Below are 25379 nucleotides of genomic sequence, written 5' to 3'. Positions count from 1 at the left end.
ATCCAAGGTCCAGCCTCGATGATCCTGTTTGCCCACTGTAACCGTAACTGACGATGTTCCTGGAGCATACGTAGGAACACGGACGGGTCATCTGCTACAGAGCACCATGTTCAACAATATGCCCTGGTTGGTCTGAAACTTCAGCATTGTGCTCTATCGTGAGATATGGCACAGATCGCTACCTAACTTGCTTTACAAACTCCAAATTCGACATTGTGTAATGAGGCGTTGGCGTCCTACACCTTGTTGTCAATCACAGTTACACCATCATGCTACCATTTTCCATAAATATTCAAGGTAGCAGCATGCAAACAGCCCTCTCTCAAAGTCATTTACGTCAGTAGACTTCCTCATATGTGGCACGGATTGTTGCTACAATGACTCTCCACTGGTCTCTAGAATGATTCGCCATTCTACTTACAAAGTGTTCTTACTGCGTCATGTGCCAACACAACCAGGTGGCATACAAACTAGCAGCGAGCTGTGGTCATAAAGGTAATGCTTTGTCTTGTCAGTGTTTGCGTATAGTCATAACAAAAAATAAAAATAGCTTGTCAATAATTTTATCAGGTAATGAGCTGGATTACACCATCAGCCTATATTATGGCCGTAGACAACATTCCTGACTTTATCTGTAACTGCAGAAAACACAGCTTCAGGATCCAAATTTCAAATCAGATTTTACCAACACGGACCACAAAATACTTTCTAGTACACTCGACACAGCACTCTTACGAGTGAAATTGATCGGATTGACACTTTCTTTAGCCGGCCAGTGTGGCCGAGCGGCTCTAGGCGCTTCAGTCTAGAACCGCGCGACCGCTACGGCCGCAGGTTCGAATCCTGCCTCGGGCATGGATGTGTGTCATGTCCTTAGTTTAGTTTAAGTACTTCTAGGGGACTGATGACCTAAGATGTTAAGTTCCATAGTGCTCAGAGCCATTTGAACCATTTGACACTTTCTTTGGTCAGAATCTTTTAACATGGGTTATGATATCGTCTTTAACCTGTGGTAATGTGGAAAAGTTACAAGAATATAAATGTTACTAGAATGACAAAACCTTCAATAATCTGAAAATAAATTTTTATACAAAATCACCAAAGTGATAACATTTATTAAAAGTGAAAAGCAGATTAGTTACATCTCCTGACTTCGTGATACATAGAAAATTGTAAAACAACTGGTAAATACAGTGCGGCACGATTACAGTGAATACGGCTGCACAGCGTTAATGCAGGTCCACGCTCAGATGTGGAAGCACTGGCTTGACCGCACAGTAGCTGCGCTCCGTTGTGACGAAGCAGCAGTAGTCAGAGGCGTCACACCTCGCGCTCCCTTTCGGTGACCTTGAGGGTGAGTGGTGCCACGGGGCCGTGGAGAACCGTAGTCCTCCAACGCATCTCGCCGTCGAACTCCAGCCGGAAGCGGCGCACCACCTGGTGCCACAGGCAAACAAACAAAATTCCCAATGAAATTAGACATCGAGCAGACAAACCGTCAGAGTGCAGCCAACATGCAGGATACCTGAATTTCTTTTCAGGTTAAGACTATGTATCTGGCTCAGACTCGAACACAGTAACATGGCCTATGATTTTATCCTTAATGGATAGGTATCGAGCTTTTACAGTCGGAGTTGGAACGTCTGCTCAAGTACCTATTTAAAATGCAAAACAACAATATACGTGTGACGCAAGTTTTTTTTACAGTGTAAATGGGTGGTTGAGCTGACGTTTCAACATTTACAGTAACTTGACTTAAGGCTGTGAGGGCGGTTCGTGCACCGTACCTGGATAGCTGTCGTTTGCCGCGGTATGTGACATTTGCAGTTTGGCCTCCAGTTCAACACACAGATTTAATCTCTCAGTAAGTTTCAAAACAGCACATACTGGACTGCAGGGCTAAAGATACAGCCATCCACTCAACACAAATGTGTACATAATGAAGCACTTGTAGACACAGCGAGCTTGTCCTCTGAATCACATATGACTCGGATCCTTACTAACAAGGGAAACAACACAGTCGGAACTCTGCACGTTGAAAGAAGGGAAAGGAGACGTCGATTGATAGGACACACTCCGTGACATCATGAAATCACCAAATTACTATTGGAGGGAAGTGTGTGTGGGGACGGGGGACGGGGGGGAGGAGGGGAGGCGTAAAAATTGTAGAGGGAGACCAAGAGATGAATATACACTCCTGGAAATTGAACTAAGAACACCGTGAATTCATTGTCCCAGGAAGGGGAAACTTTATTGACACATTCCTGGGGTCAGATACATCACATGATCACACTGACAGAACCACAGGCACATAGACACAGGCAACAGAGCATGCACAATGTCGGCACTAGTACAGTGTATATCCACCTTTCGCAGCAATGCAGGCTGCTATTCTCCCATGGAGACGATCGTAGAGATGCTGGATGTAGTCCTGTGGAACGGCTTGCCATGCCATTTCCACCTGGCGCCTCAGTTGGACCAGCGTTCGTGCTGGACGTGCAGACCGCGTGAGACGACGCTTCATCCAGTCCCAAACATGCTCAATGGGGGACAGATCCGGAGATCTTGCTGGCCAGGGTAGTTGACTTACACCTTCTAGAGCACGTTGGGTGGCACGGGATACATGCGGACGTGCATTGTCCTGTTGGAACAGCAAGTTCCCTTGCCGGTCTAGGAATGGTAGAACGATGGGTTCGATGACGGTTTGGATGTAACATGCACTATTCAGTGTCCCCTCGACGATCACCAGTGGTGTACGGCCAGTGTAGGAGATCGCTCCCGACACCATGATGCCGGGTGTTGGCCCTGTGTGCCTCGGTCGTATGCAGTCCTGATTGTGGCGCTCACCTGCACGGCGCCAAACACGCATACGACCATCATTGGCACCAAGGCAGAAGCGACTCTCATCGCTGAAGACGACACGTCTCCATTCGTCCCTCCATTCACGCCTGTCGCGACACCACTGGAGGCGGGCTGCACGATGTTGGGGCGTGAGCGGAAGACGGCCTAACGGTGTGCGGGACCGTAGCCCAGCTTCATGGAGACGGTTGCGAATGGTCCTCGCCGATACCCCAGGAGCAACAGTGTCCCTAATTTGCTGGGAAGTGGCGGTGCGGTCCCCTACGGCACTGCGTAGGATCCTACGGTCTTGGCGTGCATCCGTGCGTCGCTGCGGTCCGGTCCCAGGTCGACGGGCACGTGCACCTTCCGCCGACCACTGGCGACAACATCGATGTACTGTGGAGACCTCACGCCCCACGTGTTGAGCAATTCGGCGGTACGTCCACCCGGCCTCCCGCATGCCCACTATACGCCCTCGCTCAAAGTCCGTCAACTGCACATACGGTTCACGTCCACGCTGTCGCGGCATGCTACCAGTGTTAAAGACTGCGATGGAGCTCCGTATGCCACGGCAAACTGGCTGACACTGACGGCGGCGGTGCACAAATGCTGCGCAGCTAGCGCCATTCGACGGCCAACACCGCGGTTCCTGGTGTGTCCGCTGTGCCGTGCGTGTGATCATTGCTTGTACAGCCCTCTCGCAGTGTCCGGAGCAAGTATGGTGGGTCTGACACACCGGTGTCAATGTGTTCTTTTTTCCATTTCCAGGAGTGTACACTACTGACCATTAAAATTGCTACATCAAGAAGAAATGAAGATGATAAACGGATATTCATTGGACAAAAATATATTATACTAGAACTGACATGTGATTACATTTTTCATGCAATTTGGGTGCATAGATCCTGAGAAATCAGTACCCAGAACAACTACCCTGGACGTAATAACGGCCTTGGTACGCCTGGGCATTGAGTCAAACAGAGCTTGGATGGCGTGTACAGGTACAGCTGCCCGTGCAGCTTCAACACGATACCACAGTTCATCAAGAGTAGTGACTGGCGTATTGTGACGAGCCAGTTGCTCGGCCACCATTGACCAGACGTTTTCAATTGGTGAGAGATCTGGAGAATGTGCTGGCCAGGGCAACAGTCGAACATTTTCTGTATCCAGAAAGGCACGTACAGGACCTGCAACATCCGGTAGTGTATTATCCTGCTGAAATGTAGGGTTGCCGGCCGGAGTGGCCGAGCGGTTAAAGGCGCTACAGTCTGGAACCGCACGACCGCTACGGTCGCAGGTTCGAATCCTGCCTCGGGCATGGATGTGTGTGATGTCCTTAGGTTAGTTAGGTTTAAGTAGTTCTAAGTTCTAGGGGACTTATGACCACAGCAGTTGAGTCCCATAGTGCTCAGAGCCATTTTTTTTTTTTTTTTTTTTTTTTGTAGGGTTTCGCAGGGATCGAATGAAGGGTAGAGCCACGGGTCGTAACACATCTGAAATGTAACGTCCACTGTTCAAAGTGCCGTCAGTGCGAATGAGAGGTGACCGAGACGTGTAACCAATGGCACCCCATACCATCACGCCGGGTGATACGTCAGTATGGCGATGACGAATACACGCTTCCAATGTGCGTTCACCGCGATGTCGCCAAACACGGGTACGACCATCATGATGCTGTAAACAGAACCTGGATTCATCCGAAAAAACGACGTTTTACCATTCGTGCACCCAGGTTCGTCGTTGAGCACACCATCGCAGGCGCTCCTGCCTGTGATGCAGCTTCAAGGGTAACCGCAGCCACGGTCTCCGAGCTGATAGTCCATGCTGCTGCAAACGTCGTCGAACTGTTCGTGCAGATGGTTGTTGTCTTGCAAACGTAGCCATGTGTTGACTCAGGGATCGAGACGTGGGTGCACGATCCGTTACAGCCTTGCGGATTAGATGCCTTTCATCTCGACTGCTAGTGATACGAGGCCGTTGGGATCCAGCACGGCGTTCCGTATTACCTTTTTCAACCCACCGATTCCATATTCTGCTAACAGTCATTGGATATCGACCAACGCGAGCAGCAATGTCTTGATACGATAAACCGCAATCGCGATAGGCTACAATCCGATCTTTATGAAAGTCGGAAACGTGATGGTACGCATTTCTCCTCCTTACACGAGGAATCACAACAACGTTTCACCAGGCAACGCCGGTCAACTGCTGTTTGTGTAAGAGAAATCGGTTGGAAACTTTCCTGATGTGTGCACGCTGTAGGTGTCGCCACCGGCGCCAAACTTGTATGAATGCTCTGAAAAGCTAATCATTTGCATATCACAGCATCTTCTTCCTGTCGGTTAAATTTCGCGTCTGTAGCACGTTATCTTCGTGGTGTAGCAATTTTAATGGGCAGTAGTGTAGTAACCAGATTAAGAAGGATGTAGGCCGCAGTAGCTACTCCGAGATGAAGAAGCTTGCACAGGGTGGAGAGCTGCATCAAAGCAGTCTTCGGACTGAAGACGGCAACAACAACAACTTGTAAACTATAATTCCGTAAGCCACAAACGCTAAATAAATGTGGTGTACTCTTTCTGGCAGCTGCGGACTTACCCTGGCCAGCAGAGTGTAGATCTCGGTTTCGGCGAATCTGCGGCCGATGCAAGTCCTCGGCCCGAAGCCGAAGGGCATGAAGGCGAAGGGATGGGCCGTCTGGGAAGACTCCCCGCCCTTCAGCCACCTCTCCGGCAGGAAGTCAGAGGGCCGCGAGAAGTGCTCCTCCGAGTTAGCCAGCACCACGTTCGCCATCGACAAGTCAACCTGTCCACAAAAACATCGCCTGAGATTTAAATTTCCCCCATCGTTGCATACTGGCGTTTTGAAAGTTTTCCTAAACTATACTTATCTTATGACTGACGAATGAACATAGCTCTAGAGATATTGCATTCTTACTCTTTGGAGTAACATAGGCTGCGCTTAACATTTCTGTGAATCTGTGTCTGTGTGCTGTACCGTCTTGCTCTCCACCTGACATCCGCTCTTCCTAAAAGCGCATCCAGATTCACCTCAGTAGCTTCACCGCCTGATGTAACCTTCAAAATTCCTCGGAATCAATCTTAAAGAAGTTAAGAAACGAGCTGGTGTTTTACAATATCTATTCTAAAAGCTCCAGAAGTTGCATCTTGATTCAAAAATACTGTGTTACTACATTCAAGTATGCTACAGCTCCCATTTCACTTTAGCAAAACAGCTGTAGTTTTATAATTGAAATAGGAAATATTACAACATGGGACATTTCGACACGCTCTAGCATCACGCCTGGAGTAAACAGATCCATTTTTTTTTTCCTGTTCGCAATTTAATTTTGGAAGCAATATCTTACATAGCATCAAAATTAATTCATAGTAATGTTTTTCAAACTCTTAGCATTCAGACAGTAATTTAAGTTTTGGTGATTCGGAAGGTATGGTTTGTTTTGCAAGGAATTTTTAATTGGTAGGAAAATTGATATTCAAAATAGCATTGTACCGTTTGCTATACAAGTTTTGCCCCAAGATCTTGTTAGACCATTGAGCTATACTAATTTAAAGCTTTAAGTTCTCTGATCTTAGAAATGTGTTATATTTTAACCAGCATGCAATAACTTGGAATTTCCTTTGACTTAAAGAAAAATGTAATAATGAATACCGTTATACCGTTTAAATTTCATGGCAGTGCAGTAGGACTTAAGTGCTACGTATTTATAAAGATATATGAGTTACTGAGAGGTTCAAAGAAATATATTTTGTTTATACTATGTTATTAACTAAAATTACGTTTGTATGAACTATAGAAAATGAGGCTATTTAAATAATTTTTCCTGTTTTCAGCGTGTTAAGTGTGGACCTTTATCCACCAGTGTGTTCGCTATTGGTGAAAAGCCGGTAAAAACCAAACGTTATTGAACATTGACATTATTATTTACAAAAACCTTTATCGTACACTGGTAAACTGAAATGATAGAAGTGTAGTATTAAGTAAGCAGGAGAGATTAGAAATTGTAAGATGATAAACTACGGAGCCAAGAAAGGTTATTGCATATCAACCAACTTATTCTCAGAAGTTTTGCGTGAAATTTTCAGACTATATAACTGCCAACACGACGAAGGGGTAGACGTTAATGGAACGTATGTGAACCGCTTTGTTTGGTGACGATATTCTACTGTTTGCCTTCAATGAAGATAAACTTCAACGTCAAATGGAACAAAATAATAGATGAAGTTTGACACTGCACTCGGAAATCAGTTACAATGTCACTAAACATATGAATAACCAACAAATCCATAAGAACATAGACTTAACTAACGACGAAATAATAATACCAGTTGATGAACTTTTTATTCATTTTTTATTTTTATTATGGGCAGTTGAAGACAATGTGGAGATCGACAGGAAAGAAATTAACAGAAGAGTACGTTATAAGTTTTTGTTGCTAATTACAAACACAAAATTGAGAAAGTTTTACGGTAGTAATTCATTTTTCAACCGGTTTTCTGTTTACAAGGTCATAATCAGACTGTTGTACCTTCGTCCCGACGGAAGAATCACGTAACGTTATAAGTAACGTGTTTACAGGCGTTGGGAGAGAAGGATTGGTTGGACAGAGAAGTGAATAACGGGAAAAGGGGACTGGAGTGTTTTTGATATATTCAGTAGAGATTTGGAAATAAAGCAGTTACAATCAGTGTGTAACAGTTTTTACTTATGTCAGATATGAACTTTTAGTGTAGGTACCATTGAAAAACTGCATGTTTTTATGCGAGTAACGGAGAGATGGATCTTGGGAGTTAGTAGGAGAAACGTGGAAACGAACAAATGGATCAGGGGACAGACTGCGGTGGGAGATGTAATTTTAACTGTTATGAAATCGAAATGGAAGTGGCCGAGAGATATAGCTGTGCTGTGGATGGGTGGCACATGGACCAAGAAAGCTCTTTCGAGGATTCCAAGACATAAGAAAAGACCAATAGCCTGACCTGGTGGAAGACAGGCAGACGGCATCAGAAAATACTACGCAGCAATTCGGATGAGTGTGTTGCTGAAGAACGTAATGGATGGAAAAGTCCACAAGAGGGCTCCGACCCACAGTGTTAACAGTCTGTTAACTGACGACGAACGAGTACGACTGAAATAAAAATGTAGGGTATGCAAGAGGAAAATTAAGGCAATAACAGAAAATGGTGTAAAGGTACTGCAGGTAACAGAATCTGCCGCTGGCCACCAGCTGCAGCAGCAGCAGCAGCTTGTTTCCAGAGCCATTGGCCACTCACCCCCTTCGGGACGCGGTAGTTGCTGAGCACCAGGTTGTCCGCGACCACCTGACGACTGCCGCCCAGAGCCACCGGCCGCAGTCTGCCAACATAACAACACGCATACACTACTACCAACTGTAACCACTCCTCCACAAAACGTTTACAAATGCGAGTCCTATTCCTTGGAATATAATGTTAGACAACTAAAAGTAATCACAACCACTGCATTTCAGGAAATACGCCACGGTGTGATGAATTTGATGAATCGGGAGAACAGAAACCAGCATGTGATGCAGAAAAAATTTCCGCTACCAGTCACAGTAAAAGATCATTTATTCGTCACACGACCGGTTTCTGGCTTGTGTCCATCCTCAGGCGTTTACACATCCATGTACACGTTTATATTGCTGGAGATCACTGTTTGAATACCAAAAAAAATTATTTAATTATTTGCTGGTGACTAAACAGATACAAGTGGAACATTTTTTAAGTGGCAAGACAGCATTTGTCGAAAATGTATCTGTACTTACACAAAGATGAAGTACACTTATTATAATTATGCTGTGGTGACAGTTTTTCAACTCAGTTGCACATTTGTTACCACTTTCATGCCCATGCTTTCTAAAATTCAGCTGCATATTTCACTACTGTGTCGTCAACTCGTGATATACAGGGTGGTCCATTGATAGTGACCGGGCCAAATATCTCACGAAATAAGCATCAAACGAAAAAACTCCAAAGAACGAAACTCGTCTAGCTTGAAGGGGGAAACCAGATGGCGCTATGGTTGGCCCGCTAGATGGCGCTGCCATAGGACAAACGGAAATCAATTGCGTTTTTTTAAATGTTGTTGTTGTTGTGGTCTTCAGTCCAGAGACTGGTTTGATGCAGCTCTCCATGCTACTCTATTCGGTGCAAGCCTCTTCATCTCCCAGTATCTACTGCAGCCTACATCCTTCTGAATCTGCTTAGTGTATTCATCTCTTGGTCTCCCTCTACGATTTTTACCCTCCACACTGCCCTCCAGTACTAAACTGGTGATCCCTTGATGCCTCAGAACATGTCCTACCAACCGATCCCTTCTTCTAGTCAAGTTGTGCCACAAACTCCTCTTTTCCCCAATTCTATTCAATACCTCGTCGTTAGTTATGTGATCGACCCATCTAATCTTCAGCATTCTTCTGTAGCACCACATTTCTAAAGCTTCTATTCTCTTCTTGTCTAAACTATTTATCGTCCATGTTTCATCTTCCATACATGGCTACACTCCATACAAATACTTTCAGAAACGACTTCCTGACACTTAAATCTAACGGAGAATGTCACAAAAATGGCACATTTGCGGCACAGTTATATGCCCGGCGGTACCCTAATAGACGTCATCCGACGCGCAACAGGCCGATTGTCTCCACGAACGCGGATCCGGAGCAGAGACAGGAAGCAGCAGAGGTAGCTCTTCTGGCGCCCGCCGCTATAAATCCCCATGCAGGTATTCGTGAAATGGAGAGACAGATGGGAATCCCTCAAACAAGCGTGATGCGTATTTTGCACAGGCATAGATACCACCCGTATCACGTGACGCTAAATCAAGGCCTCCCTGGGGATGACGTTCACAATTGCCTGGAATACTGTCAGTGAGTTCTGTGGCAAGGCCACGATTTTAAGAGTAAAGGTACTGGTTACCGACGAGGCCACGTTTACAAACGATGGGAACGTCAGCTGACAGAATATGCACTACAAGTCACCAGAAAACCCACACTAGATTCGCCGGGTTGAACATAAACGCCAGTGGAATGTCAATGTATGGTGTGGATTTGTAGGATACCACATCAATCGCCCATATTTCATTGACGGCACTCTTTAACGGGCGACAGTACGAGCTGTTCCTGCTATGTACCTTACTTGCATTGATGGAAGACCTACCCCTTCATTTGCATAAAATTATGTGGTATCAACATGAAGGATGCCCTGCGCATAATGCCATGGTGGCACGACAGCCGCTAAACCAACAATTCCCACATCGCTGGATTGGATGGCGCAGTCGCATTCAGGGATTTCCAGTACTGGAAACATGTGAGAGATGTGATGTGAAAGCCCTTATTACCGCTGCTTGCGCTGCAATAACATTACAAACACAGAGAGCCGAGAGTGGGACCGTGATGGAGCGCGCACAGCAGTGTTGCCAAGTAATCGGTGATCTCTTAGAACATCCGTTGTAGCACTTTGGCTGTGAAACGAGTGATTGCACACCGGCATACATTGTGTGCATTATGGAGAAGATGTATGTTCGTTTTTCTGGCACTACTGTACGTTTATGTATACGTTGCACCATCTGCAATGGTTCAATAGTGTCGCAGTCATTAAAGATGTTCAGTGACATGTGATGTACATGGAACGTGCCATTGTGTAAGTGATGTACAACTATGTACAAATAGCATGTATCCCTCTGGGCGATCCTTCGACAGCTATTAATTTTGTTTAATCTGGTCGGAGGTTATCGGCATTTCGTCACCATTATGTCCATTGTAGTACTGTCGAAAAGTTCAACAAAGGATGTACGAATAAACCGTGTCCTTGTTTTTATTATGGGTGACTGGACATCAGCATGTTTCCCAGGCCACGTACTAACAGTGCACACAGCAATATTTAAGCACAGCGTTTGTCGCATCGCAGTACGTCAATCACGTCGCGATTACGAGCAACGCAGGGGGTCACGCTTGTATCAAAGGAAGTGCAGTAGCGGCGCATTTTGTTCATTTCACATGTGAACATCGCGTTGCAATTTCTCGGGATGTAATTGACGTATTGCGGTGCAACCAACACCATTATTATTGTGATTTCTCATGTTCTTGATTGCGTATGGAATAATATGGGGTGTCTAGTTAAAAAAAAAAACATTTCCACATTATTTCGAATATCTCATAGTGTTTACTTTAGTGAGCCCCTGCCGTACATTCATGCCCCTGAAAGCCGTTTGTGGTTCCAGACATAATGGCGATGAAAATTTTGGATGGGAACCCTGGTAGACTGACTGGCTACATAATGTGTTCATTATAAACTAAATTCGAGTTACAAACTATTGTGTTTTCTTATATATACCTCTCAATGATTTTTCTCATACTCAGCCAAATCAATCGTTAATCTGAGAAACTTATCTACGACACTATCTATAAATTCTAACGTTTCACAGATTTTATAGTTACTATGTACCAGTAGCATAGTGATATTTGTGTATTTATCTAATGAAACAGACCAAGGCACTGATCTGAATTGATTAGGATTTTGAGGTTCCTAAATGACACTATACTGTAATTGCACTTCGATTTACTTATATCGTTGAGAGAATAAATACATAAATTGAATTGGTTGGTTGGTTGTTTGGGGAAGGAGACCAGACAGCGTGGTCATCGGTCTCATCGGATTAGGGAAGGGTGGGAAAGGAAGTCGGCCGTGCCCTTTCAGAGGAACCATCCTGGCATTTGCCTGGAGTGATTTAGGGAAATCACGGAAAACCTAAATCAGGATGGCCGGACGCGGGACTGAACCGTCGTCCTCCCGAATGCGAGTCCAGTGTCTAACCACTGCGCCACCTTGCTCGGTAAATTGAATTGATGTAGCAACCAGTGTAAACAATAAATAAGATACGGGACAGGTTGTTTAGCATTTCTGCAGTTACAGTGCAACATTAATCACTGCTCAGTGGAGTTTATTAGCTGAGACCATAGATACACATGGACTGCCACCTCGCTCCCATCTCTGCTGTTCTGAGCTTTGGAAGCACAAGCAAGTGAAGTAACACTGAATCATTGTCGTTACGTGTTATGCCAAGTATCTTCTACCAGTGTCTTCAGACCAATCCCCATTGTCCAGACACACTACAAGCTGCATGAAAATACATTTACTCCGTAACTCTGTGCTTGGGGTGTACAGAATAGATTCTGCTAATTTCTGCCATGAAAATTAAGAAGGTTATTCAAAATGATGGACCAGTTTAATTAATTTTCATGTCAGGAAATGTAAATAGCATATGAATAATTTTTGCACTGTTGGGAAGAAAAGTATTCGAAGTATCGGTTAACACTGCTAGGGCACAGACAGATGCTTAAAAAACTACTCCTACAGTGCTCACGCCATTAGACAGCTTGTCAACGTCAGTTGTAAGTTGGCTATGATGGAGCATAAGGCTTAATGGGTTCCTGAGTTCGAAAGAAGTATGTCGGAAATTTCAGTGCACACGACACTTCATCTCCCATTCGGCCACCTAGCAGGTGAGCAGACAGGTGTTGATTTAATTAGGATGTCTCTACAAAAGACGAAGAACGAGCCGACCACGTTAGTCTGTCAATTTTGGTTAGAACTTAGATGTTTGCCGTGCAGCAGGTTCAAAAAAATGGCTCTGAGCACTATGGGACTCAGGTCATCAGTCCCCTAGAACTTAGAACTACTTAAACATAACGAACCTAAGGACATCACACACATCCATGCCCGAGGCAGGATTCGAACCTGCGACCGTAGCGGTCGAACGGTTCCAGACTGTAGCGGCTAGAGCCGCTCGGCCACCCCGGCCGGCCGTGCAGCAGGTGCGGGACACATTGTACACTTATAACCCGTTTTGTAAATTTTGGAACTCTCTTTTTCCATCTTTATGCAGATTATTCATGTCCAATTTATATTTCATGAAACAGAAATTAATTAAAACAGGTTCATATTTTTAAATATGAATTTCCTCTCTCTCTCTCCCTCTCTCTCTCTCTCTCTCTCTCTCTCTCTCTGTGTGTGTGTGTGTGTGTGTGTGTGTGTGTGTGTGTGTTTGTGTGTGTGTGTGTATACATAAAATACCGACACAGATAACATGTCCCAACTGCTCACCTCATCGACTCCTTGACGCAAGCTTTGAGATACTTGCAGGCCTCCATCTTGTCGGCAGTGAGCGGCTGAGAGGCGGAGTCCGGCAGCTGCGCCCTCAGCTCCTGGTACAGCTTCTCCTGGACCCTCTGGTTTTTGCTCAGGAAGTACAGCGCCGTAGCAGCAGAGTTCGCCGTCTGAAAACGTCGTCACTCCCTCAACGAATATCTACTCACATGTCCACTCTGGCTATCTGCTAACACTGAGCTATTCAACACAACACACAGTAGACGCAGAATTATTTGTCATGATTTCCATTCTGGAAACATCCCCCAGGCTGTGGCTAAGCCATGTCTCCGCAATATCCTTTCTTTCAGGAGTGCTAGTTCTGCAAGGTTCGCAGGAGAGCTTCTGTAAAGTTTGGAAGGTAGGAGACGAGATACTGGCAGAAGTAAAGCTGTGAGTACCGGGCGTGAGTCGTGCTTCGGTAGCTCAGATGGTAGAGCACTTGCCCACGAAAGGTAAAGGTCCCGAGTTCGAGTCTCGGTCGGGCACACAGTTTTAATCTGCCAGGAAGTTTCTTATTTGTCATGAGATAGGCAATATCGATTTTAGCAGTGGCCACACAGTTCAAAAAAAGCAACTTAAGAAATTAAAGTTACATACACACTGCACAATCATAATAATGAGACTTCCTGCCGAAAGCTTGAATAACCACATTTTACACTGCAGACTGCTGTGAGAGGTACGGGAAGAGAGTGAATGATGTTCTGGAAGGCACCAACAGGGATGTGGAGCCATAACGACGCTAATGTCATGGCCAGCTGCACTAGGTTTCTCGGTTGAGGATTCATCGCGTTAACAGCTCGCGAGGTGACCCCTCGGCTTCTCGATTCGGTTTAAGTCCGAGGAGTTTGGGGTCAGGAGAGTGCAGTAAGCTGATCCCGGTGTTCTTTAAACAGTGCACTGTGAGCTGTGTGACATGTTGCATTGTCCTGCTAGTAGATGCCATCGTGTCGAGGAAAAACAAACTGCAAATAGGGTTATACATGATCCCCAAGGATAGGTGCATAGTTGTGTTATCCACTGTGCCTTCCAGAATGACGTGATCACCCAGGGAATGCCACGAAAACATTCCCCAGACTGTAAGTATCACCCCTCTGGCATGTGCCCTTCCAACGATTGTTGCAGGATGTTTACTTTTAGAAGTTTCATGCTGTGCATGCAAACGGCCATGTGTTCGATGGCACATAAAACATGAATTATCAGTGAAGGCCACATGTAGCCAGTCAGTGGATATGTAGTAGTGGTCCTGGCCTGCAAATTCCCACCTTTGTCACTGGTGAATAGCAGTCAGCACGGGTACCAGAACCAGGCGCCTGCTGTGGAGGCCCCTAAGCAGCAACATTCACAGAATGGTCTTTCACGATACAATGTTAGTAGCCCCTTGGTTCATGTGGGCGGTCAGTTGCTCAAAAACTGCACGTCTATTCACCTGGTCACATCTCCAGAGCTGTTGTTCACCCCTGTCATCTACGAGGTGCATTCAAGTTCTAAGGCCTCCGATTTTTTTTCTAATTAACTACCCACCGGAAATCGGCGAAACTGGCGTTACTTCTCGACGTATTCGCCCTGCAGACGTACACATTTTTCACAATGCTGACGCCATGATTCCATGGCAGCGGCGAAGGCTTCTTTAGGAGTCTCTTTTGACCACTGGAAAATCGCTGAGGCAATAGCAGCTCGGCTGGTGAATGAGCGGCCACGGAGAGTGTCTTTCGTTGTTGGAAAAAGCCAAAAGTCACTAGGAGCCACGTCAGGTGAGTAGGGAGCATGAGGAATCACTTCAAAGTTGTTATCACGAAGAAACTGTTGCGTAACGATAGCTCGATGTGCGGGTGCGTTGTCTTGGTGAAACAGCACACGCGCAGCCCTTCCCGGACGTTTTTGTTGCAGTGCAGGAAGGAATTTGTTCTTCAAAACATTTTCGTAGGATGCAACTGTTACCGTAGTGCCCTTTGGAACGCAATGGGTAAGGATTACGCCCTCGCTGTCCCAGAACATGGACACCATCATTTTTTCAGCACTGGCGGTTACCCGAAATTTTTTTGGTGGCGGTGAATCTGTGTGCTTCCATTGAGCTGACTGGCGCTTTATTTCTGGATTGAAAAATGGCATCCACGTCTCATCCATTGTCACAACCGACGAAAAGAAAGTCCCATTCATACTGTCGTTGCGCGTCAACATTGCTTGGCAACATGCCACACGGGCAGTCATGTGGTCGTCCGTCAGCATTCGTGGCACCCACCTGGATGACACTTTTCGCATTTTCAGGTCGTCATGCAGGATTGTGTGCACAGAACCCACAGAAATGCCAACTCTGGAGGCGATCTGTTCAACAGTCATTCGGCGATTCCCCAAAACAATTCTCTCCACCTTCTCGATCATGTCGTCAGACTGGCTTGTGCGAGCCCGAGGTTGTTTCGGTTTGTTGTCACACGATGTTCTACCTTCATTAAACTGTCACACCCACGAACGCACTTTTGACACATCCATAACTCCATCACCACATGTCTCCTTCAACTGTCGATGAATTTCAATTGGTTTCACACCATGCAAATGCAGAAAACGAATGATTGCACACTGTTCAAGTAAGGTAAACGTCGCCATTTTAAGTATTTAAAACAGTTCTCATTCTCGCCGCTGGCAGTAAAATTCCATCTTCTGTACGGTGCTGCCATCTCTGGGACATATTGACAATGAACGCGGCCTCATTTTAAAACAATGCGCATGTTTCTATCTCTTTCCAGTCCGGAGAAAAAAACTCGGAGGCCTTAGAACTTGAATGCACCTCGTATGGCCCCTGACACACCACAGTTGCGTCGGCGCCAGTTTCCAAGAGCACCATTTTTCCAAGCATGGTATATTTTAACCAGACCGACATGTGAACAGTTTACAAATTTAGTCGTTTTGGAAATGCTTCCACCCTTGGCCCAAAAGCCAATGATTATGCCCATTTGGACGTCGGAGATATATAAGGTGACCATCTCTCCCATATTTCTCGGATTTTCGCATATAACAATTTCTTTTACCCTTCTTGTTTCTCACGTATATTTCTTCACTTATCGCTGTTATAAGTACGAGGGTCAGTCAAAAAGTAATGCCTACTATTTTTTTTCTACGTTTAATTGTCAGGAAATTTAAATGCAATTACATAGGTTGAAAACCACAACATTGAGGATCATTTGTCATTTTTCAATGTAATCTCCGCCCATCTCTACAGTTTTGGTCCATCTTTGAACAAGGGCATGTATCCCAGCACGGTAAAAATCACAGCTCTGCTTCCCAAGCCATTGACGCACGGATGTTTTGACGGCCTCCTCATCTTCAAAATGAATCCCACGATGAGCTTCTTTTAGTGGCCCGAACAGATGGAAGTCTGATGGTGCCAGGTCAGGGCTGTATGGGGGATGAGGCAAAACTTACCATCCAATTTTGACAATCTCGTCAGAGGTGTGACGACTGGTGTGTGGTCTTGCATTGTCATGCAAAAGAAGAACATCTGCCATTGATTTTGTTGGGCGAACTCGCTGAAGACGTGCTTTAAGTTTTTTGAGGGTTGTGACGTATTGAACAGAATTTATTGTGCATCCCTGCTCCAAAAAATCAACCAGAATCACACCCTCTGTATCCCAGAAAACTGTTGCCATAACTTTCCCTGCCGATCGCACAGTTTTGAATTTTTTCTTCCTCGGCGAGCTTGTGTGACGCCACTCCATTGACTGCCTCTTTGATTCGGGTTCAAAAAAATGCACCCATGTTTCGTCCCCGGTCACAATTTTTTTCAGAAACTCATCTCCCTCCAAACGGAAGCGCTGCAAGTGTTGGGAGGCTATTGTTTTCCTTGCCTCTTTATTCTGATCGGTTAACATTCTTGGAACCCACCGTGCACAAACTTTTGAGTACCCCAATTGTTTAATAATCGTGATCACACTGCCTTTACTAAGAGAAATAATGCGACACACTTCATCTGCAGTCACCCGACGGTCACCACGAATGATGTCATCAACTTGCTGAATGTTGTGTGGAGTCACTGCACTCACCGGCCTGCCGCTCCGCTTTTCGTCAGTCAACGGTGTTTGCCCTTCAGCTTCCTTACAACGACGAACCCATCGTCTAACAGTGCTGACATCCACTGTCACAACACCATACACCTTCTTCAGTCTTTCATGAATGCGTATGGGCGTTTCACCTTCTGCATTCAAGAATTCAATCACACAACGCTGTCTCAAACGAACATCGATGTCGGCCATCTTACAAACTTCTGCTGTGCTGCCACCTGTTGACACAGAAAGTTACTACTGCAGTGGATTGCAGAAGAAGGTTTGAGGAATGGCGCCAAATTCAAATTTTTCACTTAACTTAATTTCTTTAAGTAGAAAAAAAATGGGAGGCATTACTTTTTGACCGACCATCGTATTAATCCTGTGAAGCATTATCGATAGTTCAGATTCCATGACCGACAGCTCTCGAAAAGTTTCCATGTAATAATCAATACCACTGCCTACATGTAGTTTTTCTTCCAGTCGTGCTTCTGTGGAAAGAAGACAGTTTGGCTCCAGGGAATGTGAGGAGTGGAGAAAGAATATCATAGCCTGCGTGTATAGAGGAATCATGACAGGGCGAATGTTTACTTGTTTCTCGGTCAGTACTGGCAACCCACAGAAGCGCTCGCCTCGTACCAACCAACAACTAAGAGGGAAAGTTGCAGAGTTCTGGAGCATGTGTAAATAATTACTTTTAGGGAGTAGTAGAACAACAGGGGTGCCACCCCACTCTTCATCATTGCCAGATGTATCCAAGATTGGAGCAATGGCGTCATCCAAGATAGCGGCCTGTAGACTTGGCAACAGCACATGACGTAATCCAAGATGGCGGCCGTGACAGCTGATGATGCGTGTGCCGTTATCCAAGATGGCGGGAAAGTGCCACCCCCCAACTGGCGGAAAGTTTGAATTTTGGCGGGAAATTGAATTATGTACTTCTATGGGCCACCTGACTGTGCCCTGTCCTCTGTTTCCGACTTTTTTGCATGATGGTGCGTCATCATCTTGGAAAATGGGCAGAAATTTCGAATTTAGGAGGGAATTTTGCTCTAAGAGCTTACTCCTGCAGCTGAGGGGAGTTAGTATGGTGTTGTCCCCACTAGAGACTGCTTATTATGTCATTCAATTCGAATATAATTTGTTTAAATTTGTATAAATTTGTTTAAATTTGCTCTAATTTGTTTAAATTCATTATCTACCTACAGCAGTATTGGCTTAGTCTGGTGTTACCTCCACAAGAGGCTGAGATATCAGTGCTTGTTGAGCTGTCAGTGTAGAAGGAGCATGTGTTCTATCAAAGAGCTATTGGTGTCTGACTGGGAGGAGTTTAACAGCCATGTTACCTGTAAGCATACAGCTGAGGACTGCACCCATAGCCTCCTACATGAAGAATGGAAGCGAGCATTTATGTTTGAACATATGAAGAAGAAGAATACGGTCATGCACATAAATGCTTTGGATTAAACATGCAGAACACATGGAAACATCTGTCTCAGCTCCCACCCCACAAGAGCCGTTAGTATACGTCGGACCCGCGTGTCGCCACTATCAGTGATTGCAGAGCGAGCGCCGCCACACGGCAGGTCTAGAGAGACTTCCTAGCACTCGCCCAGTTGTACAGCCGACTTTGCTAGCAATGGTTCACTGACAAATTACGCTCTCATTTGCCGAGACGATAGTTAGCATAGCCTTCAGCTACGTCATTTGCTATGACCTAGCAAGGCGCCATTACCAGTCACTATTGATGCTGTAAAACATGTACCGTCAAGAGCGATGTCCACCAATTATGGATTAAAGTTAAGTATTCCAGAAGATACGTACGTTTTTTTACTAGTCTCATTTCCGTGTCCTGTTCCAGACCTCACGCCAGCCTGCGTGAGCTTAAACGCGTGCCTTTCGGCTTCTTCATAGTGGGTTGGCTGTCTTGCCAATCCACAACAGCTATGACAGCTGATTCTGATGTAGAGTATGTGGTGGAGGCAGAACTCATATACCCTATTAGTTTGCATGATGCACGTGCTGATTTGCCATGGTGTCCAGAGCAACTAGTTCCTTGAGGAGGCTCCATGCCAAAATTGATGACAACACTGGGGCATAAGCGGCGATACGTCATTCATTATCGTAATCTCCAGCAGTGTCTCAGCTTGGGTCTGGGGCTAGTGGGAATCACCCGAGCTATCTCCTTCAAGCAGTCCCCCTGGTTGAAGGAGTATATTGATTCGAATACGAGACATAGAGCTTCCGCGAGGGGTGACTTTGAGAAAGACTTTTATAAATTAATTAATAATTCAATTTTCGGTAAATCAATGGCGTAAGAAAATGCATTGCCGGACAAAATTTTAAGTGGGTCACCATATCCAATAAGAACTTCGTTGCTGTGAAGATGGCGAAGACTGCAGTAGAGTTTACGAAACCTATTTATGTGGTGATGTGCATACGCGACCTATCCGAACTCCTCATTTCGCAGATCCTAAATTACTTTATATGGATACAGACAGCTTCATCTCTTGGGTGAAGAACTGCAATATGAAGTAATGAGGTGCCTTGGTAATGAGGTTGACACGTCCTACATAATCCTTATGGTATTATTCCACAAAACAAGAAGGTTATCGGTCTTATGAAGGATGAGGTGAATGGATTTCCGATAGTGGAGTTCGTAAGTCTACGCTCAAAAACGTATGCGTATCACACATTAGAATGTGCCACCCAGAGGCAGGTTAAGTGTGTGCATCGTATGGCATCGAGAGCCCTCTCTATCAAAGACTATTTGCGGTGCCTGTACAGTGGTGTTCGCGGTGCTGTACGGCAGCTGCCGCATGTGGTACGGCAGACCAGTATTCGATCGAGAGGACACTAGGTGTACACTGTGCTGCAGTGTAAAATCAGTCTATCGCCACATGACGATAAAAGGGTCATTTCTGATGACGGGATTGAAACTCTCCTGTACTCATACTGTGCGAGAGAAGAGGTGGGGGACTCTGATTGAGTGATAGTGAGAGAGAGAGAGAGAGAGAGAGAGAGAGAGAGAGAGAGAGAGAGAGTCCATAGAGTAGTAGTATGACCCTTTTATCATAGTGTAATTTTTTGTGTGTGTCTGTGTGTGTGTCTGTGTCTGTGTGTGTGTGTGTCTGTGTGTGCGTGTGTGTGTGTGTGTGTGTCTGTATGTGTGTGCGTCGTGTAAATATTTTTGTGTACTATGTACAAGTGTATATACATGCATAGAGAGAGAGAATGTGTGGAAAAGAGAGAGTAAAAAAAAAGAACAAAATTTATATATATATGCACACCATGCGTGTGAAAGAAAGAATGAGTGTAAACAAAAAATATTAAAAAAGCGAAAAATAGAAAAAAGAATATTTATATATATTGATATATTTGTTCATATGCAACGTATGTGTAGGCTATATATGCGCACCATGTGCCTGCTGTAAATAGAATAGCTTTTAAGGTTTTCACCTGCCGCTAGCCATCCAAGTCAGAATAGTTTTTTAAGTGTGTGTAGCTCACAGTCCATCTGAATTGTTACTGTAAAAACCTTTGCTATTGTGGACTGTTGAAATTAGATTCTAAGTGTGCACAGTCCATCAGAATTATTGTAAAAGCTATGCTACTGGGGCTGTGAAATTTAGTTGTATTAGTAAAGGAAGTATCTCCACATTAGTTTTTAGCGTAGATTTGTAAAAAAAAATTCCTACCATTGTTACTGTTGTAGCGTGTAAGTTGAAAGTATTTCTACATTGGAATAGCAGAGTCGATTTGTACCTCAAGAATACTATATTGTACCTCAAAAAAACTACATTGTACCTCAAGAATTATATTGTACCTCAAGAACTATATTGCATTTGTGAGTGAACTGAAGAAACAAAGAAAAAATTTTGTCGCCATACGTCTTTGTTGTTGCTATTTAGAAAAAACCCTATCCCCTATTACATTATGAATGTATATGTATATAAATCCTGTGCATGTCTCAAATGACAGTAGTTTTGCTAAGATGAGTGCTATTAAGGAGGTGAAGTTTAAGATGGAAGACAACAAAATATATGTAATGATTGCATGGGATTTCGCCTATCGTGCTGCAAGCATAGGTTTTTAGGAACAAGCGGCGTGTGATCGTGTCCACTTCTAAAGACATGTAGCAAACATGGCTGAAATTATATCTCCTGTGCTTGAACAAAGCCACAGACATAGCATCTGGGCAAAGCGACGTGCTATCTAAGTAGGGGCTAGATAAAAAGAAAGAAAAACACAGTATTTGTGATACAAAATTCATTTGTTTTCAGTAATCCAACTTCAAAGTAATTTTACAATTTCGTAAACAGACACAACACTATTTTCACACATCATCTTATTGAGCTTATGGGTAGCAGGGCACCTGTAGAATTCCAGGTCTTGATCAGCTGCAGACTTGAAGGTTCGCTGCATCCATGCGATCTTCTTCTCGCCTTTGACGTAGATGATGGTTCAGGATGATCAAATATTCGAAGAGACGTCATCATTTCTTTATAAGGTATACCAGGATCGCCCCAAAGTAGTCCATGAAACGAAGGTGTTAGCCATTTTGCACTTATCCTTCTTTTTAACGCACTTCACATCCTTGAAAGGTTTCGGCGATGCAACGCTTGCTGCGAATGTTTCTATTATTCCATCACTTTGTGTGAAGGCCTTTATTGCACAGTCTTTAATTATGAATCGCTTGTGTTCGTTGTAATAAAGCCCTTGAACGTCAGCTACAATCCTTACACCCTGGGGTAACACCGTGAACTGTGCTGGAGCAGGAACTCTCGCTGCACAACACCTGTGATTGGACAGTAGTTAACAACACGATCATGCAGAACTAGAGCATACGCTTCAGTGTGATTTGGAAAGTTTGTTGAAATTCAAATTCAATCCGTACATCTAAAGGTCCTGATTTTATTATCTCATTCTGTTTTGAGCATTCGATCACGATTATTGGTACCTGCTTCTTGAAATTCTGTGGATTGATCCCTCAGTTTCAACTCAATTCCACGGAATCTCGCTTACATGTCAAATGCTAGACTCTATACATTGTTCTCCCACTGTAGATGTAAATTCTCGTATGGATAATATTCCGAATTCAAGTAGACTATGGCGTTAGTTAATTTGCAGTGGTCAAATTCACTTGAGTCTTTTGATGCATTCCCTCGCCTTTGAGTTTGAAATGCAAGCATGATGAATTGAGGTGCCTCCAAATGAACTGATGTTTTAATAGCCCGCATATGTGTTGATGCTGTAGGTAGCACAGGGTATTCAAAAAACTCCCATGATCGGAAAGTTAACTACAGGGGGAAGTGCCGGCATTCAGAACTTTTAAAAATTTCATGCGTTCATCAGCAACACCGTTGTGGGGCATTTTGCATACTGCACTATTAATCTTGATTTCGACTTCCTCTGCCTCTGCTTGAGTGCATGAATTGGCATCACTTGCACTCCGCAACAAAATAAGTTCCTGTTTAGCGTTCATAATAATCGTTGCATATCCCCAAAATGACTTAAATCTGGCACGTCTATGAACCATCCTGCATTTTCCAAGCTGTTCGAATCGGAGGTTGAGGCTGAAACATACGTCTTAATGGTTGATGCTAGTCCAACATTACGTGTGCAGTTGACTTCTATTCGATTAAGTTAATAACGGATCTCTTGAAACAGGAATGCAAGAGCATTACGTGACAGCTTCGAGAGTGTTACCACAGTGCCATCAGTTTTCTTAAATGTGCAGTCCAGATATAAGAAGCTCTTGCAAGGTAGTGTTAAGCGTCCTGGTGGTGAATAACAATCCTAATTTCATAATTTTTGTTAAATGTGGTTGAAGCGTTGGGCTTATGTGAGTGGAATCCATGACTTATAATTCGATTGTCGCACTCCACTGACTACGTGACATTGAGTTACGTCGTTGCACGGCTTGAGACCGTTTGAAATAAGGAACTCGTAATTAAGGCGTGTTATCACCTTTCGCTTCTGTGGGACACTGACTGTGAGCTCTGCATGCTAGCCTTATACCTGACGCCCATCTGGTCTTAGATGCAGACATACAATGATTTCTTCACCCCGAAAGTCGGCAGGTCGATTATTCTGATCCACAATACGTAGCTCCAGGTAGTTCAACGTTTGAACTGTCACCGGGAGGTATATCGCGTTTGTGACGGTCTGAACTATCTTATACCCGGTTCAAACTGTACGGAAGAATCCGTAAATATCAACTTATCGTTGAGATATGAGTTTGTAGTTATATTACACTCAACTTGGATTGTGCTGACTGGTAGTATGTTCACAGCCTGATCTGATGCGTCAAATTTACTGGAATCCTTCACCAAAACACGGTCTTTCGCAAAACCTAGCAGTGAAACAATTGAATCTTTCTGCCTAAAGTCGATCGTCGCATTCTTTGTTAGTATCGCTCCCATCTTGGATACATCTGGCAACAATGGAGAGTGGGGTGTCACCCCTGTTCTACTACTGTGGGGTACACGTAACATTAGGTCAACAACTTTGCTTCCGCCGTTTTTTCTCCAAGTTCGAGGTTTCATTGTTAAAACGCACAATTAAAAGTAGTGATCTTCGCGTGCCACTACTGGCTCCCATCATTCAGGCAGCATGCAAATGGCGCGGCGGAAGTATTGGGTGTTTCTTTAAGAGATCCATGAATCAATGCAGTATTGCGTCTGTTCATATAAGCGAAAGTGCTGGTCAGCCAGACCGTGTGCCATTGATCAGAAAAGGTGAACAATATGAGTAGTGCCTGGAGATTACGGCGTGTGGAGTAAGACTTCCCGTTTTACGTTTCCAACTTTGTTTTGAAGGGTTTTACGACATGAGATTGAGCATCAAAAATCACCTTTTCATATCTATGGCTGAACTGTGGCCTTTCGTCTTCCAGTGCTCAAACACATCAATTGCTTTCGACCACGATCTCTTGTCATTGTTTCCGTCGGTTTTCGTAGCTTCAAAAACCTTCTTTCTTCTACTGCCACGCCAGTGTTCGCATTGAAAATCATTCTTCTTGAAGCGATGAAACCATTATCTGCAGGTTCTTTCATTAATATGTGCGTCACCAAAGTTTTACCCAGCATTGTGGCTATATGTGATTTGTATGACATAGCAGAGTGGAAGCAAGCAATGTATGTCACTTTTTTTATACGTCTACATCCATTGTCACTCATTCCAACAACAAAAAATGGTATGTAGTAGCGCAGCTGAAATTTACTGCGACTAAAGCTCCCTTAAAATCATGGTCAGATGTTGGTCGTATCCCTTAAAACCGTATCAAATGTTAGTCGTTGTGGATAAATCACTCCACACTGCGACGAAGACTACACTGTTTTCCGCGTTCCCCCAAAAAGCTTTATACACTACCGCTAGTACATTAACGATTCATATTAATCTCACTGGACCGTGTAGAAGTTTTTGTTAGTTTGTGGGAACATATCCGTCAGCCTGATACAGATTGAAATCCTCGCGCCACACTACCGTAGCGTAGCGCTAAAATACACTCCTGGAAATTGAAATAAGAACACCGTGAATTCATTGTCCCAGGAAGGGGAAACTTTATTGACACATTCCTGGGGTCAGATACATCACATGATCACACTGACAGAACCACAGGCACATAGACACAGGCAACAGAGCATGCACAATGTCGGCACTAGTACAGTGTATATCCACCTTTCGCAGCAATGCAGGCTGCTATTCTCCCATGGAGACGATCGTAGAGATGCTGGATGTAGTCCTGTGGAACGGCTTGCCATGCCATTTCCACCTGGCGCCTCAGTTGGACCAGCGTTCGTGCTGGACGTGCAGACCGCGTGAGACGACGCTTCTTCCATTCCCAAACATGCTCAATGGGGGACAGATCCGGAGATCTTGCTGGCCAGGGTAGTTGACTTACACCTTCTAGAGCACGTTGGGTGGCACGGGATACATGCGGAAGTGCATTGTCCTGTTGGAACAGCAAGTTCCCTTGCCGGTCTAGGAATGGTAGAACGATGGGTTCGATGACGGTTTGGATGTACCGTGCACTATTCAGTGTCCCCTCGACGATCACCAGTGGTGTACGGCCAGTGCAGGAGATCTCTCCCCACACCATGATGCCGGGTGTTGGCCCTGTGTGCCTCGGTCGTATGCAGTCCTGATTGTGGCGCTCACCTGCACGGCGCCAAACACGCATACGACCATCATTGGCACCAACGCAGAAGCGACTCTCATCGCTGAAGACGACACGTCTCCATTCGTCCCTCCATTCACGCCTGTCGCGACACCACTGGAGGCGGGCTGCACGATGTTGGGGCGTGAGCGGAAG

General features: G+C 44.8%; 1 protein-coding gene across 3 annotated transcripts in view; it reads right to left on the bottom strand.

Annotated features, from left to right (window-relative positions):
* Positions 1 to 1067: 1067 nt before the first annotated feature.
* Positions 1068 to 25379, bottom strand: part of LOC126259450 (probable cytochrome P450 301a1, mitochondrial) — a 301288-nt gene continuing 276976 nt past the window's right edge. For all 3 annotated transcript variants that reach the window (XM_049956269.1, XM_049956271.1, XM_049956270.1), the window contains exons 9-12: positions 12984 to 13156; positions 8133 to 8214; positions 5437 to 5643; positions 1068 to 1437 (exon numbers count right to left, since the gene is read on the bottom strand). In XM_049956269.1, the coding sequence (XP_049812226.1) occupies positions 1321 to 1437; positions 5437 to 5643; positions 8133 to 8214; positions 12984 to 13156 (579 nt within the window). In that variant the 3' untranslated portion in view covers positions 1068 to 1320. The remainder of the gene's footprint in view (positions 1438 to 5436; positions 5644 to 8132; positions 8215 to 12983; positions 13157 to 25379) is intronic.

The sequence above is a fragment of the Schistocerca nitens genome, chromosome 5 (genome assembly GCF_023898315.1).
Source record: "Schistocerca nitens isolate TAMUIC-IGC-003100 chromosome 5, iqSchNite1.1, whole genome shotgun sequence".
Classification (NCBI taxonomy): domain Eukaryota; kingdom Metazoa; phylum Arthropoda; class Insecta; order Orthoptera; family Acrididae; genus Schistocerca; species Schistocerca nitens.
This window is presented reverse-complemented; position numbering and strand designations above follow the sequence as displayed.